The sequence below is a fragment of the Dermacentor variabilis genome, chromosome 2, assembly GCF_050947875.1.
Source record: "Dermacentor variabilis isolate Ectoservices chromosome 2, ASM5094787v1, whole genome shotgun sequence".
NCBI lineage: Eukaryota > Metazoa > Arthropoda > Arachnida > Ixodida > Ixodidae > Dermacentor > Dermacentor variabilis.
The window spans coordinates 63708151-63724569 of NC_134569.1; the positions used below are offsets into that span (position 1 = coordinate 63708151).

The 16419-nt window shown below is 47.9% G+C and overlaps 1 protein-coding gene across 1 annotated transcript in view; it reads right to left on the bottom strand.

Moving 5' to 3' along the window:
* Vdup1 (arrestin family protein Vdup1) overlaps nt 1-14745 on the bottom strand; it is a 41273-nt gene extending 26528 nt beyond the window's left edge. Inside the window, exon 1 of the mRNA XM_075680794.1 lies at nt 13702-14745. Coding sequence (XP_075536909.1) covers nt 13702-13822 — 121 coding nt within the window. The 5' untranslated portion in view covers nt 13823-14745. The remainder of the gene's footprint in view (nt 1-13701) is intronic.
* Nucleotides 14746-16419: the final 1674 nt, after the last annotated feature.

The window sequence follows — 16419 nt, forward strand, 5'->3', positions numbered from 1 at the left end:
ATAACCATAAAAGGTAGATGCTTCTCATAACCATTAGGGCTACATGCCTCTCCGTGAAAGCGTTCATTCATATATCAAAATAATTCCGTAATTGCGCACGTCGTAGGGCTTGTTAGTCAGGCTTGGTTGTTCTACGTAATCATAGTTGCATCCATAGACTAATGGGACCCCATTTAAAGTTTATCGCCGCTCTCCGAATCTACCGTATGACTCGCAAACACACAGCCGTAAATTGCCGCGCATAATCATTCATGTACGCGTATGTTGGGAACGCCGATGCTGGCACCCACCGAATTTCTTGAAGCGAATTGCTTTTCCTGCTCAACTAGTGTAGAACAGTAGCCGTTGCTTTCAGTCACACCTCATATGTCTCCACGTCGACCCCCACAATCTAAGGTTGCCCGTTATACGATCGAGCGATGGCTACATGACCACCTAAACTACCCGGAAACAGCAGAAACCATTCATGGGCATTTTATAATTTAAAAAAAAATCACCTCCTTCAAATTGTAGACTCTCGTCCGACAGCACCAAGGCGATAAGTGAAGGTGTTTGACTGACAGAGCTAACCAGGATTTACTAGAGGGTGCAGCGGGAGACAAAATTGACTCACAGCCCGAAATTCCTAATCAGCTTAGCGGATGTTGGCGAGGTGGGCAGAGTTCTTGGAAACGAAGACATGTTGTCGACGTTTCCTATTCGTGCAGGGCGTGAAATAGGTTTTCTATTTTCGTTGCAGCACACAGCATGACGCGATAATCACACGTCGTTTCAGGGTATGGATGTCTGACTCCGAGCTCTGTATCAACACCCGCGGGTCTTTTAACTCGTCTCGCAGACTCAGCTTCCTTTGTTCGATAACGGTTATTCGCCGCACCGCCCAAGCATTGTAATCCCCCGCACGCGCGCACAGAGCGCGGTTCCTTCGAAGTACCAGGCGGCTCTTTCTCATTCTCCAGCGGACACGCTGGTGCCTCCACGCAGGGAGTACACGCGTGAGTTATGACGAAACCGACGTCGTTAACTGAAGTGCCGTTCGGGAGCTCCGCTGCTCAGACGACCGAGTCGTGCTTCCGGAGAGGCGATGGCCGCCAGGGACGAGCGTTGTTCCTCCCTCTCTCTTTTTCGAAGAGGTCTTCACCCGAGTCGTGTTTTCGAAGTCAAAGGGGGGCGAAGGAAAGGGAGAGACACACACGCACATGCACGCACTGGCCGGAAAAACGAGATAAAAGAAAAAAAATACGTGGGGGAAAAGAAAACGCGGAAGTTCCTGTTTTTTTATAGCACGCCGGGCGGCGGAACGGGAAGGATATACAATGAGATGGCCCGAAGCAAAACACGAACGGGGTACCTTGCGGTTTCTTCGACACTACGGTGTGTGCCCGCTTCTTTTCTTGCTGTACTTGGCCTGGCGGCGGTTTCTTTCCTTCTTATCTGTGCACTGGATGATTTAGAGGTAAAGAGAAGAAAAAAAGAAAAAGGAGTGTGGAGGAGGAAGGAAGAGGAGCAGGGTGTGCTCGGCCTTTGCGCCCTTTGTGTTTCGGCGGCAGGCCCTCCGCGGTTGAATGATCTTTGCCGCCCGTTTTGTGCGGACTGTCTCGCGTATACGTCGTGCGCGTGGCTTCGCTATCGGCCGCACGTAAGCGTGCGATACACAATGGCGGGGATAAATCGCCGTCTCTCGGCCGGACTCTCCGTCCCCGATGCGGAGACTGCTTGCCCGCCGGGGGTTTCGTATGCATGCGTAAACCTCTTCGTGGCGCCATCGCCACGCACATGCAAATTTCTCGGATGGCGGGTGGTCTCGGACGGCGATAATCACTAGACGCCTCTGGCAACCCCGTTCGCGTCCTTTTCGGTGTCCGGCGCGTTGTGCGTGCGTGTAACGTGTCTCGTTTCGTGTGCTGGACTGTCTGTGTAGCGTTGTATGCGTTACTCTCCGTCTGTGCGCGTGTTGCTGAACTACTCTTGAGTAAGATATGTAATAGTCAGCACCCATTCAATGCGCCAACGTTCCTTATAATATCAGCCTGTATATTTCTAAAGATCTCGAACAACATTCTTCTCAGTGCTACCGATTAGTGTTCATTGCATGGCTCCATCCCTCTGTAGGTGTTTGTTGGACGAAGCTAAATTAGTTGAAGTTAGACGGAAGATGCTCCAGTTTGCAGAAAACGGCCCGTGAGAGGACACCGTTGGTCCTCCTCGTATCTAGCCTGTTTATTTATTAGCTTGACCTACGTTGGCCGGGCACGCCTGTACACGTTGCAGAAAGCAAATGTAGCCGATCACAATTACTTTATTGAGAAATATAATTGATTACGCTGACCAAATACTGCCCCTCGAAAGTACTGAGCAAATGCTAAATAGCAATCAATTACTTCTGCACACTTTGCTCCCAGCCTTTTTAACATTGAAAAAGCACAGTAAACAGAACGGATTGGACTGATTAGTTTCGAGTGCCTCCTCTGAAGAATTTTACACCCTGTTTATCTTCACAGGCGATTGCTTCTTCAAAATATTCGACGGCCGTCTTCCCTCGTTTTCGAGTGACTAAATAAGCAGAGACACGGAGCACTCGCTCGATGGGAGCGCTAAAGGGAAAGGAGTAGTTGTGGGAACACCGGGCGCTGGGATTGGCGAACGCAGACGGGAAACTATTTCACGACAATGGAAAAGGCGAAGTATAAACTCACCGAACATGATCTTTCTGGCGTGGTCTCACTTGTGACGCGTAGAAACGCTAAAACATACGGCGAGATGAAACGTCTGGTGCTCACCGTGAAGGTCGCGTGAGCTGTCTCCGAGATGAGGAAACAAACACTTAGCGCCGGGTTTGCCTGCCTGAACATGCGCACCCACGAGGCTGCTGCTTGGTACGACTGCGGTCGTTCTACCGTAACTTCAGCCAAATTCATGCGCTCAAAGCTGCGTCGTTTATTTCAGCTTGTATCGTCAGTCAAGTAACTCGTTACATGCAATTGGTCATTGAAAAAAGAAAGGTAATCAATCAATTACAAAACTACCAGAATATAGAACTGATTTTTGAAGTGATATTTTTGTGCAACACAAGTTGCACAAAAAGGTAATTGCATTGATATCTGCATATCTTTCACATAGACAACAGTCTGTGGTTCACAATGGCATCTCCTCTGATCTTTCTGCAGTGACCTCTGGAGTACCCCAAGGCTCTGTCTTGAGGCCCCTCTTATTTTTATTATATATAAATGATATCACTAGTAATATTACGTCATCTTTCAGGACGTTTGCACACGACTGCGTAGTATATAGGAATTGATAGAGATTGTGATTTTTATGCACTTCAGAGTGATTTAGATAGACTTTCAACTTGGTGTGCGAAATGGTAAATGTCGCTAAACGTTTCAAAATGTCTAAACATCACCTTTACAAGGAAACATTCATACAAGACATACGAGTACAAATTAAATAGCGTTACTCTAAGCAGTGTTACGGAATGCAAATACTTGGGAGTTTGGTTTACCTCGGATTTAAGGTGGAACAGGCGTGTACAGGATGTAAGAAGGAAGGCGGCACAAAAGTTGGGCTTCCTCCATCGAAATTTTGGCCAATTACCTAGTAAATTGAAAGAACGGCTGTATTTTACTCACGTACGTTCGGTACTTGAGTACGCTTGTATCTGCTGGGATCCTCATACCTGTCAGTTAGTCGATTTACTTGAAAAAAATTCAGGATAGGGCGGTTCGATTCGTTCTGGGGAATTACGACATAAACCTCAGTATCACCGAAGGCAAGCGCAGACTTCATTGGCAGGTCCTAGCTAAAGGACAGAAGAAAGGGCCTCAGACTCAAATTTTTTCACAGTGTTTACTTTTATAAAACAGGCATTGACAGGAACAAATATATTACATTACCGTCGTATATCTCACGTAGAAGAGACCATGCCTTGAAACTTCATAAATTTCCTTTTAAAGGTGACACCTTGCGTTATGATTTTTTTATAGGACCACGAGGGAGTGGAATGCTCTCCCGTCAAATATTGTACGCATACAATGTAATGAAAAGTTTTACCGCGCTTTGTGTGTTGAAATGAGTGTCAACTGATGTAGATATGTGTGTGCACCCCCCGCCCCCCTGCTGCAATGCCTTCCAAGGCGATGCAGGTACTCAACTAACAAAAAAATAATTAATAATAGAAGTAATTAAGTCCAAGTAATGAATTACGTTCAAGTTTGTGTCATCTCACACGCTGTATACACATCACAAAATGGGGGTTGCAGGAAGAATGTCTCAGTGTGATTTCATTGGCTTTGTTTGACAAAGGGGACTGCTACCTTGATATTTCTTTTTAATTTTGATGATTTCAATATTGTTCGCGACTGCTCCCTCCTCTGCTATGTGGCATGGCGTATGCACTTAGTGTTTGCGTCTTTCATCTCTTCTAAATGAGCATAAGTTGTAAGCTGTGTGTAGTTGTCGTCCCATGTATGCTAGTCTTTTACATGTGTTCCAGCGCGGGTTGTTTTCGTGTTATTCTATAAGGAATGAAGTGCCGACATTTTCCCCTGAACGTAATTGCACCTCCCGCGCTGGTGGACTCTATGCTGAAGGAGAAGCATTCATGCGAGAAGCATAAAGCGCTCAGGGTATGACGTTGCTGCTGCGCAACACTGCCCACTTCGTTATTCTTTTTTCCCTCGATGGAGAAGGCACCACGACGGGATGAACGACAGAGAAAGTGTGACGCCAGTGCGTGCCTGATGGTGAGGCCTTCTCCGAAGTATAGCTCAAGAAACACCGTCGCCGGCAACGCGTATTCCGCAACCGGCGCAGACGGCGGCGACTGGAAGCGCCACTTTCTTTTTTTTTTCTTTTTTTTTTTTCTGTATACCCGTCGCGTCGGTGATCGCGAATGGAGACGCGCTCCTCACCTGTTTCGCGTTTTGCAATCCAGGAATGGAGAGGGATGAGTCTCAGACGGCAACCACTGCAGGGTCGTGGCGGTGTTTCAGCGTATAAGCAAAGCGTTGGCAAATGCGACGTGCCCGCGTGTGGCGTCAGCTCACCCCGCCGCTCGATTCATAGCAGCAAAGCTATCCGGAGAGCGCCAGTGCTTCGGCGGCCTGCAGGTCAAGTCAGATACACGAGGCTGTCGCGAAAAAAGCCATAAAGCTGTCATTGAACCGGTAAAGATTGCCATCGACCGGGTGTTTTGCTACAGGAAAGCGATGATCGCTTCTAGGATCGCGAGATGTGCCCCAACATAAGACGAAATATAAAGAAGGAGAGAACGACAGCATAACACAGGCACTTGCTTCAGTGCGCCGTCGCGCGTCCACCAAGGACATCGACAACTTCGCGCCTTCCGTAAGCCGCGTGTACGCACTCGTAAAGCAAGGGCTGGAAATCGGGGAAAAATTGCCTAAAGCATTTGCCGCAGCTATCGCACATTTCTCTCGAAGCCATGGCGGTGATCGACAGAGGCTGTATTATATACTAGCCCTCAAGGGCGTTTGCACAGGCGCAGGCACGCGTGTATACGTCAACGTCGAACCAATCCATCTTTCGTGCGTGCCGCGCAGCCCGTTTTCTGCCTACGTACAATGGCCGCGCCGCTGCATAGTATATAGCTACGAACGGCTGGCGTCCTTTCGACGGCCCATTTCTTTGTTCACAGGCAATTGTTTTGAGACAAGCTGTATATTATGCCTATAGAGCAGCGGAGAATACGCCCTTGGCTGTTTTCTTGGAAAACTGGAGCCGGACAATACAGAAACGGCCAGCCCGACCAGGACCGCGTTGGCGACTTGTCGGCTTTTATGCGTGAGCCCTCGATGGTGACGGCCCAGTGCTACCGAAACGCTTTCTACGCGGAAAAGTGGTAGCTTTTCCGCATTCCCTCACGCTCTGCGATTGCTACTTGCCAGCGTTGTTTCTTTCTCGAGGCATAATTCAGCACCGCGGGCGGGGCGGCCTGGTTTCTCGTATATGGTTTTCGACGACTGCTGCTGCGGCTGCTTTCCACTGTCAACCGTCGTTTGGCGACAGGTGACAGTAAGCTTTCCAGCTGCATTGATTTTTCTCTTGCTTACTTGTACATAGGGGACCGACGTCTGTTGCTCTTGACATTTTACGGCCGCACTGAATTACTTTATGATATACATAACATTGTTTGCCAAGAAATCAAGTGAGAACTTCGGATAAAGAGTTGAGAGTCTCATTTCCAATCTGAACTATTCGTACGACGGCATCTAACAAGTCATGGCCCGGAAGGGCAAAAAAGCGTCACTGCAATTTAGGAGCATCAGCTCCTGTACGAAGTAATTTTTGTCGTGCTGGTCTTTGTGGTAATTTAGCCTGCACGAAATTAGCCATGTTACGGTTCATGCGTCCATGGATGCTGCGGTGCCCAGCAGAAGTGCAGAGAACCGAGAGGGCTGGAGGCTGGGAGAACGCAGCGTCAGCATTCAAGTTTAGTTAAAGTGTGGTTTTGCGTCTGGAGGGAACTTCCGAAATATGGGTCCAGAGGCTAATACTGACGCTAAACGAGGTTCCGCAAACAGTTCAGGCTAACGCTGTCAATTAATAACACCTAAATGGAGTTTTCATTCATATTTACCGCGGTCGCTTGAATTTATGCTCATCTATAGACATAGATGCTTGCGCGACGCAGTTGGCACCAGAATATTTTCGCTTGCTCAATATCGTAGCACAAGCCAAGCATTTGTAGCGTACAGTGGCTACGAAAGACAAGAGATAATAATCCCTATACACTGAACTCGACACACAACTTCGGGGGCAACGCAGTGGTGTTACAGATATGACACAGCTTAGAAAAATTGAGCAGACGGCTCCGAACCACCACGTTCCCGAGGCCAGCCAGGAACAGAAGACTCTAGAGAGCCATATTCCAAATAAGCTTTCGGGAAGAAAGGGGGTTAACCGAGGGGTGAAATGCGAAGGTTGTGGGATCGTTCCCCACCTGCGGCAAGTTTTTTTCATCCACTTCCATTTCCATTAACTTATCGTTTCTTTATTTCATTTATTAAGCGCAAGTAATTCCCTTTATGTTGTCCTTGGCGTCAGTGTTTGTTGGCTTCTTATGAAATAAGCTTTCGGGATTTATACTGGCAAAACTCGATACAATTGAAGGGCCCACGTGCATGCATGGAAAATTTGAATTAAAAAGAAATTAATTCCGACTTTCACAAGCTTAATATTTAGATATGTTGGCGTTCTTTGCCCCTCTTTATATTACTATTAATATGCAACTGATCTTTTGATTGCTTAGTTAAGATTTCGGGGCAGCCGGCTGTTTAATGGTGAAACTTCCCTATACTTCGGAGCTAGCAAAAAACCGCCACACAAACAACAACGCCCACTTTTCAATTTCCCGGTCCCTCTGAGGAGGCAATGCTCCTGTCCTGTGCAAACTACATAGGCGCCCCTCTAAGAAGATTTAGCGAACTATGGTCAGATTTGCAACATTGATCAATGAACACATTCTCCAGCGAATGTGCATACCACCACTCGAAGGCAGCATAAAGATGCAGAAGCCCCTAGCTGTAGGCTAAGTTTGTCTTGTATTTCCGCTGAACGTCGAAATAGCGCCGAGTAGACGCTGCCGAAATTCGTGACGTCGCTAGGAGATGGAGTGGAAACTTCGAAGTGGGCGCGCCCACCGGCCGCTTTTTGTTTCTAGGTGCTTGACTTACCGAGCCTCTGCTCAAGACTCGCATAACTTGAATTTCGTTTGTTTGTTTGTTTATTTGCTTGCTTGCGTGCCTCTACGAGTGGCTCATACCCACTATGGGGTATTGGCGAAGAATCGGGTGACTCACTAAAGAAAGATTAAACGAATATAAAAATAAGCACCATTGAAAAATTTGGATAACTCAAACACTGAAGTCAGATAGAAGCGAGTAGCCTGCTTGTCAATATTTCTTTTTCTTTAGTGCCAGTCAAAGCTGATTGGTAGATCCATTTATTTAATTATTTGATGGAAATGGAAATGTTGGCAGCCCTCATCGGACGGGTTCCTTACACGAGTGTACCTACGCTCCAAGAGTCTGTCACCGCGTTTCTTTTTCTTCTTTGTTTAATTTGTAGCCTCCTTACAAGAGAGAGAGAGATGACACCTGCGGTGCAAGCGCTCGTCGCAGATCGTCCCGGCGGGCGCAGTCGCAGGCGGTCCGAAGCGCAGCGGCGTCTGCCCTGCAAGGACGGAGGCGGCCACCACCCAGGCGTGACGGCGGCTCCGAGCGAAGCCGCCGAGCGCATGACCAAATGTATCGGGCCGACCTTGTGTCGCGTCACCCAAGCGCGGGCAGCAGCAGCCGCGAAGGCGGTGGCGCCGCGGGGACTGTGGGCAGCGCGCGGCGCACGGCAGCGGCGGCCGATGGCGCGGCAACGCGCGTGCATACGGGAGCAGGCATTGACAACAGGGGATACGCGAAAATCCGTAAGCAGGCTTTCCCACACACCTAGTTTGACCTAACCAAGACGGCGGGCGTCGGGTTAGAATCGTAATTAGGGCGTCTGATAGCGGACTGTTGACACCATCCCTGCTGCCTTCCCTCCTTCGCACCATCCAAGCTTTCAAAACGCGTGTCTCAGGTTTAACAGGGTTATTAGCTAGAGCTCGGCCATCTTGGTTAGGAGAAGTTAGCTGTGTGGGAAAGCCTGCTTGCGGAACTTCCCATATCCCCTATTCCGACTGGCGAGGCAGCGTCCGCACAGAAAACGTAGCTCACACCTGCGTTTTCTCGTCGTCCGGACAGCTCGGCCCACGCGCCCGCTTTAGCAACGCGAAATGGAGCCTTGACGCAAGGACGCTGATACCCAGCGCCACATCACCCAGGAAGGCAAAGAGGAATCCCGAAGTGCTCACATTCGAAATGATGATGCCGACGACGACTTCACCCAGGGTGGTGGTTCGGCCAAGAATAGGGAATCAAGCATTGTTCTTGTGTTGTTCCTCTTTTCCTCTTATTTTTTCCTTCCGGATTCGATTTGATACGCTGAATAGGCTCCGCTGTTCAAGCTCAAACCTTGCCCCCTCTTTCACCCGTCCTCACCACGAAGAGCTTTTCTCTTGCTACTTTTATTCCCACTCCTAAATGCTGAGTAGCTGGTCAGAACTTGGATTATTCCGAAGTTTGTCAGCGTTCTCCCTTAATAGAGGTATCTTTCTTTCTGAGGAATGGGTATTGTATCCCTTTCGGTGCATTTGCCAGCCTGTTCTTTCCTTTTTCTTTGTGACAGTCTCCATGTCTCTTAATATATTATTATTATTATTATTATTATTATTATTATTATTATTATTATTATTATTATTATTATTATTATTAGCGAGATTGTTCGTACCGTACGAGAAAATAGAAGGAAGTACCAACACGTCACAGCGACGAATAGATCAGTACCTTTACAATATATTTTTCTTCATCGTACCTAAACTTTCCGCACCAGAGATACGTAGTATTAGTGCCCCACTGCAATCTAATAGCTTCAATTCCTATCAACCTTCTGTAGATTTTTCGGCCGTTTACTTCTACGGTAGTTCGCCTTAGCACTTTTCCTGACCACAAATCGACCACAAGGTGCACCGGGTACTTAAATTCCTTCGCAACACGTGCTCCAAGTGCTACGCGTTGACTTCGATAAGCTACCGACACTCGACAACAATTATCCGTAAACGATTGCTAAAATCACTGGAAAGAAGCCGGCAAGGACACTGGCACCGGCTCCGTGAGATCGACGTTCATCGATAACGTACTTCAATGACACGCAATTGGCAGCTTAGTTGGGCGGCCTGGGTTGTTTACCCTCAAAACATACACATAAGCTTCTCATATCAATCTAGGTAAGAAGTGAATGCTTTACGGTTTGGTTTTTCTGTTGGCGAATCAGCGAAATCTCACGCAGCTTTCGAAAATAAAAACAGCTTTTGTTGCAGTCAAGCTTCTTTACGCAGGCTTTTAATTCTCGTGTTTGAGCACAGACACGCCGCAGGCGTGTGAAATTCCCAGGTGAAAGGTTCGGCTGCATCGTTCATGATTAGCTGAAGCTTTATCGTTACGGTCACTAAAGACATGGAGCCGATGAAATTTATTTTCGAGGCAACGAAATCGATAAACATTTTTCGTTACTCACTATAGTAAAATAGATAGAAATATATAGAAAAATATATAGTGGAAAGCTGTTCAGTTGTGCTACAGCGCCTACTATAGGCCCTACGGTGCGACATATTGCATTACGCGTAATACTCCGAACGTATGAATATGCTCATAATCAAGATCGTGCCATTAGGCGAGTTTACGGGAATGCGGCAGAAGCCTTAACGCCAGCGGGTGTATAGATCAGGAGCAGAAGTCGGCTTTAGGAAATCCATGTAAGCATTGGCGCATTGAAAAAAAAAAAAGAAACATGATGCGCGATGACATAGACAATTCCTTTTAAGTAAACACGACTTTTCTATAGCGCTGTTGAGTAGTCTTTACGAGAATTAGCACATGCATGAACGGGATTTGCTGCTTTAGAAATTCGGCTTCCAACGCCGGAAAGTGCTCAGAGAGGGCAAGTCTCCTTCCGATCCTATTGATATTCATGGTGTACGATTTCTGGCTTTGCATTTCGACTGTAAAGGTTGCTTGGGTTGCTCCGGAACGCACTATGGCGCGGTTGGAAGAAGGCGAAAAAAAAAAATGATTCGCGACTCCCCTGGTTACGTAAACCTTCCGCAGCTCGAAGCGGTGCTGGCCACACATTTGACATGATCGTGTGTGGTGGATGCGTCGCATCCCTGTGTCGACATTATGCAGCTTCGTGTGCGACACCGACATGGGCGAGGCAAGTGTGAGGATGCGACGAAGTGCGCCCAAAGTACTTATGCAGTGCTCGCGTGGAATCCAGCTTGTTCGCAGGGACGTCTCCAGGCCACCGCCCACCCACAAATATGCAAAATGGAGCGCCTCGACACTCTTATCGTAGGTTCCTTCGCCGGTGTTACCAGTTAGAATAGCTTCTCTATAGACAGAAGCTTTCGCCGCTCCTCCAAAAAAGAAAAGAAAAATTCAAGATTGCTAATTTCTCCAACACCGATATATTAGGGGTGGACGATTATTTGAAGTTTCGAACACGTATCAAGTATTACACACTAACCATTCGTATTCGCATTCGGAAATGAACTATGCGGTAGCTTCGAATATCGCAACCAACCAAACACTTTGCAACGACCGAATGTTAAAGTCGGGTTGTTGCTCTCCGTCTGCTGAACAAATTATCGCCCATTATCTGAAATGAAACAGCAAAAGCTTTTGAAGCAGTGCAGAATCAAAATAGGCAACGCATAAAGCTTTGTTTTTGGTTTTGCGGCCGACATCACAACCTGTTTTTTGCTAATAGTGTGGAATTTAGTGTTCCTTGCAGTCTAGCCATGATATATGTGACAGTTTTGTCTTTTACACTGCAATCTGTAATGTTTTTCTTGGAAATGGTCCTCTTAAACGCGCCTGCAGCACACGAACCCTTCAGCAGCTCTCATTTTCTTTCTCTCCAGCTTATTATATTTCTTCAGCAGCCCTTTATTTAGCGTTCTTTAAAAGCTAGTCATACAACCGTCATTGAAGTCATAGCCCCGAATTGACACGGACAAGAAAGTAGACCGGACGTGCACTAACAGCAGCCATTAGTTTTTGGAAGGCTTGTTTGCAACCAGGCTCTAAGGATGCCCAGAAGCTATTCGTGATATTGCTTTTAAAACTGATCCTACTTTTTTGTGATTAGTGGCTGTCTTTCTTTTTTTTTGCGCTAGTTAGTTCAAGCGTGGTACCTAATTGTACCGAAGTAAATACAGTCGGATGCCTTTATAACGGAGTGCTTATTGGGTCCTCCGAAATCATTCGTTATACACGTCACTTCGTTGTAAAGATCATGCAGCGCACCATTCACAATAGAATTGGGACATAACTATGTCTTCTTTGTACAGGTAATTTCATTGTTCGTCTGTATTTCTGCTATAAATATATGCGTCTGAGTTTGGCTATCCGTTATTCGATTTGATATACGATACTCGCTATATTGTATTCGATTCGTATTCGAGAAAGTTAATATCTGCCCACTTCTAGTATATATAGTTAATGAAACTAAGAAAAATAAAGTGAGAAAACAATTGAATCGAAAGCCTTCACGCTGAGAAAGAGATTACTGTGGAATGAGACATTAGCTTTACTACAACACCCACCTTATTCAGCAATGTCAACTCTTCGCAACAATTATGCAAAAAGAAAAAAAGGAAATCGATAAAACAGTGTTTTCCTGTGACTCTTCACGAATGGTCAAAGTTCAGTAGTGCGTAAACAAGTGAAATAGCTCAGATAAACTCGTCTCGTACTCGGGGAAATGTAGTACCAACTGTGAGGTCCTCAATGGTAGAGTCTGGCTTATAGGAGTGGTGAAACATTATCTATCCGTAGAACCAGCTGATTATATCATGGTCGCTTGATATTATCTCTTGAAAAAAGCAAGACTCTACAGCAGTACGAAATTCTGCTTTTGATTAATTCGACGATTCACCGTGGTTGCTCAGTGGCTGTGGTGCTGGGCTGCTGAGCACGAGGTGGCGGGATCGAATCCCGGCCATGGCGGCCGCATTTAAATAGGGACGAAATGCGAAAACACCCGTGTACTTAGATTTAGGTGCACGTTAAAGATCCCCAGGTGGTCGAAATTTCTGGAGTTGAGTTGAGTTGAATGGTTGTACGCTACATGGTGGGATTAGCCTTGCAATTGCTGCCGGCAATTGCTCCACCGTAGCGACACTTAAAATAAATAAGTCAAATAAATCAGACACAGACCTCACAATTACAAATGGTCACTCCTAAGTTCACCATGTGGAGGCCACATCCGTGTCCTGCAGGTAATTTGAAAGAGTCCTCCACTACGGCGTGCTTCATAATCAGAAATTGGTTTTGGCACTTAAAACCCCATAATTTTAATTAACTCGACAAGCTGATCAGCTTGTTGCGTGCTGCCATCGAAGTAGGATTTACTAAAGCTAAGTGTGCGCGGCTTTGAACGAACCAGAGGCATGTATGAATTACGAATGATGGCGATAGATCTGTTTGTAGGTAGCACATTCTCAGCAACTTCGAAGTGAGACCCCCTTTTAGCCATGCTACGCTTTCCCCCAACCCAGGACCCATACCAGTATACTAACTAGCTGTGCACATTCAAAAATCACTGTTTACTTGAAAGCTGAAACACAGTGCTTAAATGCTACGTCACAAATTTCCGGCCATACACAGATCATAATGCGTTTTAGTGCATGGATACACGAAAAATAATGCCCAACATTACTTTTCTTGTTGTTAACAGCCCTGTGTAAGATGTCTTGAGAATAACAGTAGTTTTATGATCCGATAGCCTGCTTTCAGTGATACGTGAACTTTACGAAAATTGTCGAAAAACAGCAGAACGTCAGAATACTTGCGCCCACGAAGTGTATTCCGTGAGCATTTATGAAGTGTTAATTGAGCATAGAGATTAGCAATGTGCCATCGCCAGGTTGCCAGACCTCGGTGACGAAGATGTTAGAACTAGTACGGCCAAAAATAAATACTAATTGACGAAAGTGGGCGTTTCACTATTACTTAGCTGATAGCATTGTGAAAGCGAAACATGAACAGCATTCACCGGCCTTCTCATGCCTGCCGAGCTCCCCACCTGTGACAGGTATCTCTTCATCCAGCTCCACCACAACCTTTCCCGATAGGAAGGAGCCGGGAAAGTATAGCAGGCTTTCGTTGTCCAAGAGGACCAGGAACTTCTGTAGTTTGCGAGACATGGTCGACGTGACGTCACTTGCTTCTACTCTGCCGAACTCACACGCCGGTCACGTCACACGGAAGCCACCCACGGATCTCAGAACACGGTCCTGAGTATCATCAACAAGTCTTGGTACCACATACACACACGACCTTCCAGGCAGTTCGCTTGTAATTTGGCAGTTGCGTGTTGCTGGTAGTTACCGCAGTCCCACGAACAGAAGCGCAACACGGACAGCAAACTCCTGCGAGGCGGCCACTTCCCACGTCGTGTGACGCGTCCGGGCCTTTGGGGTTGCCCTAAGAGAGTTCCATATTGGACGAGGGCGTTGTCTCCGTCTGTAATCGCACGCAGCAGACAGGCTTGTTTACGGCCTTGGAATATCTGTCTATAAAAGGAGGCAGGCGAAACGGGCACACAACCTTCCGAAATAACAGCTGTCCGGATACGTTGGAGGACCGCACAGCTCGTTGGCGCCCCGACGCCTTCAGCCGCGCAAACTTTCTTCTGCAGCACGTTCAGAAGAGAACAGATGCAAGCGGTGGCAACGCGAGCTCACCAGTGACGTGACCCTTCGTTCAACTTCCGCGCGCGTCGAGAGCCTTTCTCAGCGTCGACCGGACGTTTCATGGGAGCGAGAACTTTCCTTTTTGAGTCCAACACGCGCGCTCGAGACCTTCACTCCCGCCACACTCCAGGCCGTGACAGATTCGCGTGTCTGGACACTCACTGCAGCGGCAGTCTCACTCGGGGAAAGGTTAACGTGCACAGAAGTACGTGGACGGCCGACCAGGCGCTCACGGAGCGCGTGTGTCGCGCGGCGAGACCAGGAACCGTGAAGCGCGCAGCATTTCTCTCTCCGGCGCGTGTGCTCGCGTTCGCGTACGTACACCAGCCCGGAATGAGGACAACTCCCGGCCACGAGAAGAGCCTCAGCGCCGCTTCGATGGCAGCCGAGGAGGGGGTAGGCAGGTAGGTAGCGGCAACGACGCCGCTGCAGCGGAGGGAAAAAGGGGGGAGAGGCGCACGTGACAGGTACGCGCGCTCGCGAGCGTCTTTCCAGCGCAACGACTAGCGGCGACGCAGTTGCCGAACAGGTTTTGCCTCGGGCTGGCATTGGGGCGAGGGGCGGCGGGAACGCCGTGGCCCTTGCCGGGGTCCCAGCGGAACTGGCCGAGAACTGCGTTCCCTCGTCCCCCTCGTTCTTGCGCGAGAGCGTGCGCGGGGTGTTTGTTTGCGTCTAGGCAACGGTCCGGCTAACTGTTCTCCTTCAAGAGGCCTCCGGCGAGCGGTCATTCCCAATGGGTGTGCTCGTTGCCTATAGCCGTTCGCGGGGCAGCGGGGGGGCCCTCCTCTTCCTATGTGCGCACCCCCGGTGGACCGAAGTGGGTCCGTGACCTCGAAGCGTCGCTCACAAGGCGAGCGGCGGTGGCGGCTGGCCATAGGTCACGCTGCAGCGGAAGCGGGTTACTCGTGCCAAACTAGCCGGCTCCTTCAGTCGGCCTCTAGTTTCGGATAACCGTTCATTAAGCGTTCTGGGCCACGCGTACGTGTTCGGGCGTCGCGGCCGAGCGGCGCTCGTCGTTATGATGGATGGAGCGTTCAGCTGGGGCTGGCCAAGTAAACGAGCCCGATTGAAGCGCCAACAGGGCGGATGATTGGATGTGTCATAACGCTAAATGGTCGAGTAAGTTGAATGTGTCTTGTGCCGTGACTTCTAGTTGAGATTTTATTTTACAGGCGCTATGTGTATATCATCGTAATCTACGAGAATTCCGAAGTGGCTGGCTGTATGTGAGGGCTGCATACGCCAGTTACCTGTCGTCTGTATGGTTATTCCTTTTTAGAGAAAAGCAGCTTTCCTTGTTGCGTGAACTCCACCCATTTTTCTAGGGTACATTTCTGATGCAAACTGCGCAGTTTAACGGCGATTGGTTCAGATAGTTATCTTCAGGTGCACACTGAAATAGCATCTAAACCTCGCCTGACCTGCCGCTAATGGTTGAATGCTATTAACTGCTCTGAGCAAACGCAAGAACTTCGCAAACCGGTCAAAGCAGATGAGTCGGTGGAGGGCGGTTGGTAACCGCTGCGATCTAACAATTTTATAGCAGCCCAACAAATTGTAGAAGAATATTTGTAGTGCAGATACCGCAAGGCCATTGGGAGAACTCACGGGGAACTCCTGGTTTATCATTTCTTTTTGGTCATAGCTGTATTACATCAGAACATTGGCGGATCCAGAGGGGTGTAAGCCCTTTGACTTCCCCACGCATGGCAATTAGTGAGAAATATTTTACAGAAGTTTCACGAAAACCACTCACTTCACTTTCATTTTGGAATTTTGACACTTGCGTTACAACTTTGCTTGCGTAATTCCTCATGCTATTGTTTTCAAAAGTTGTTAATAATAAAACAAGTTAATAACATGCGCTGAAGAGCAGACGAGACAGAAAGCAGGTTTCGCAGAAAGTTCCTGATCATTCTCATTGCTTTGGAAGAAGCGGCCCAAAGACAAACTATGTGTAGCACAGAACCTTGTATGAACTGTAATTGGGCGTGAGTTGACCGCGTTAGCTCTTTTTGCTTCCTCGCTACAAAATTTGTTTTTCTTTC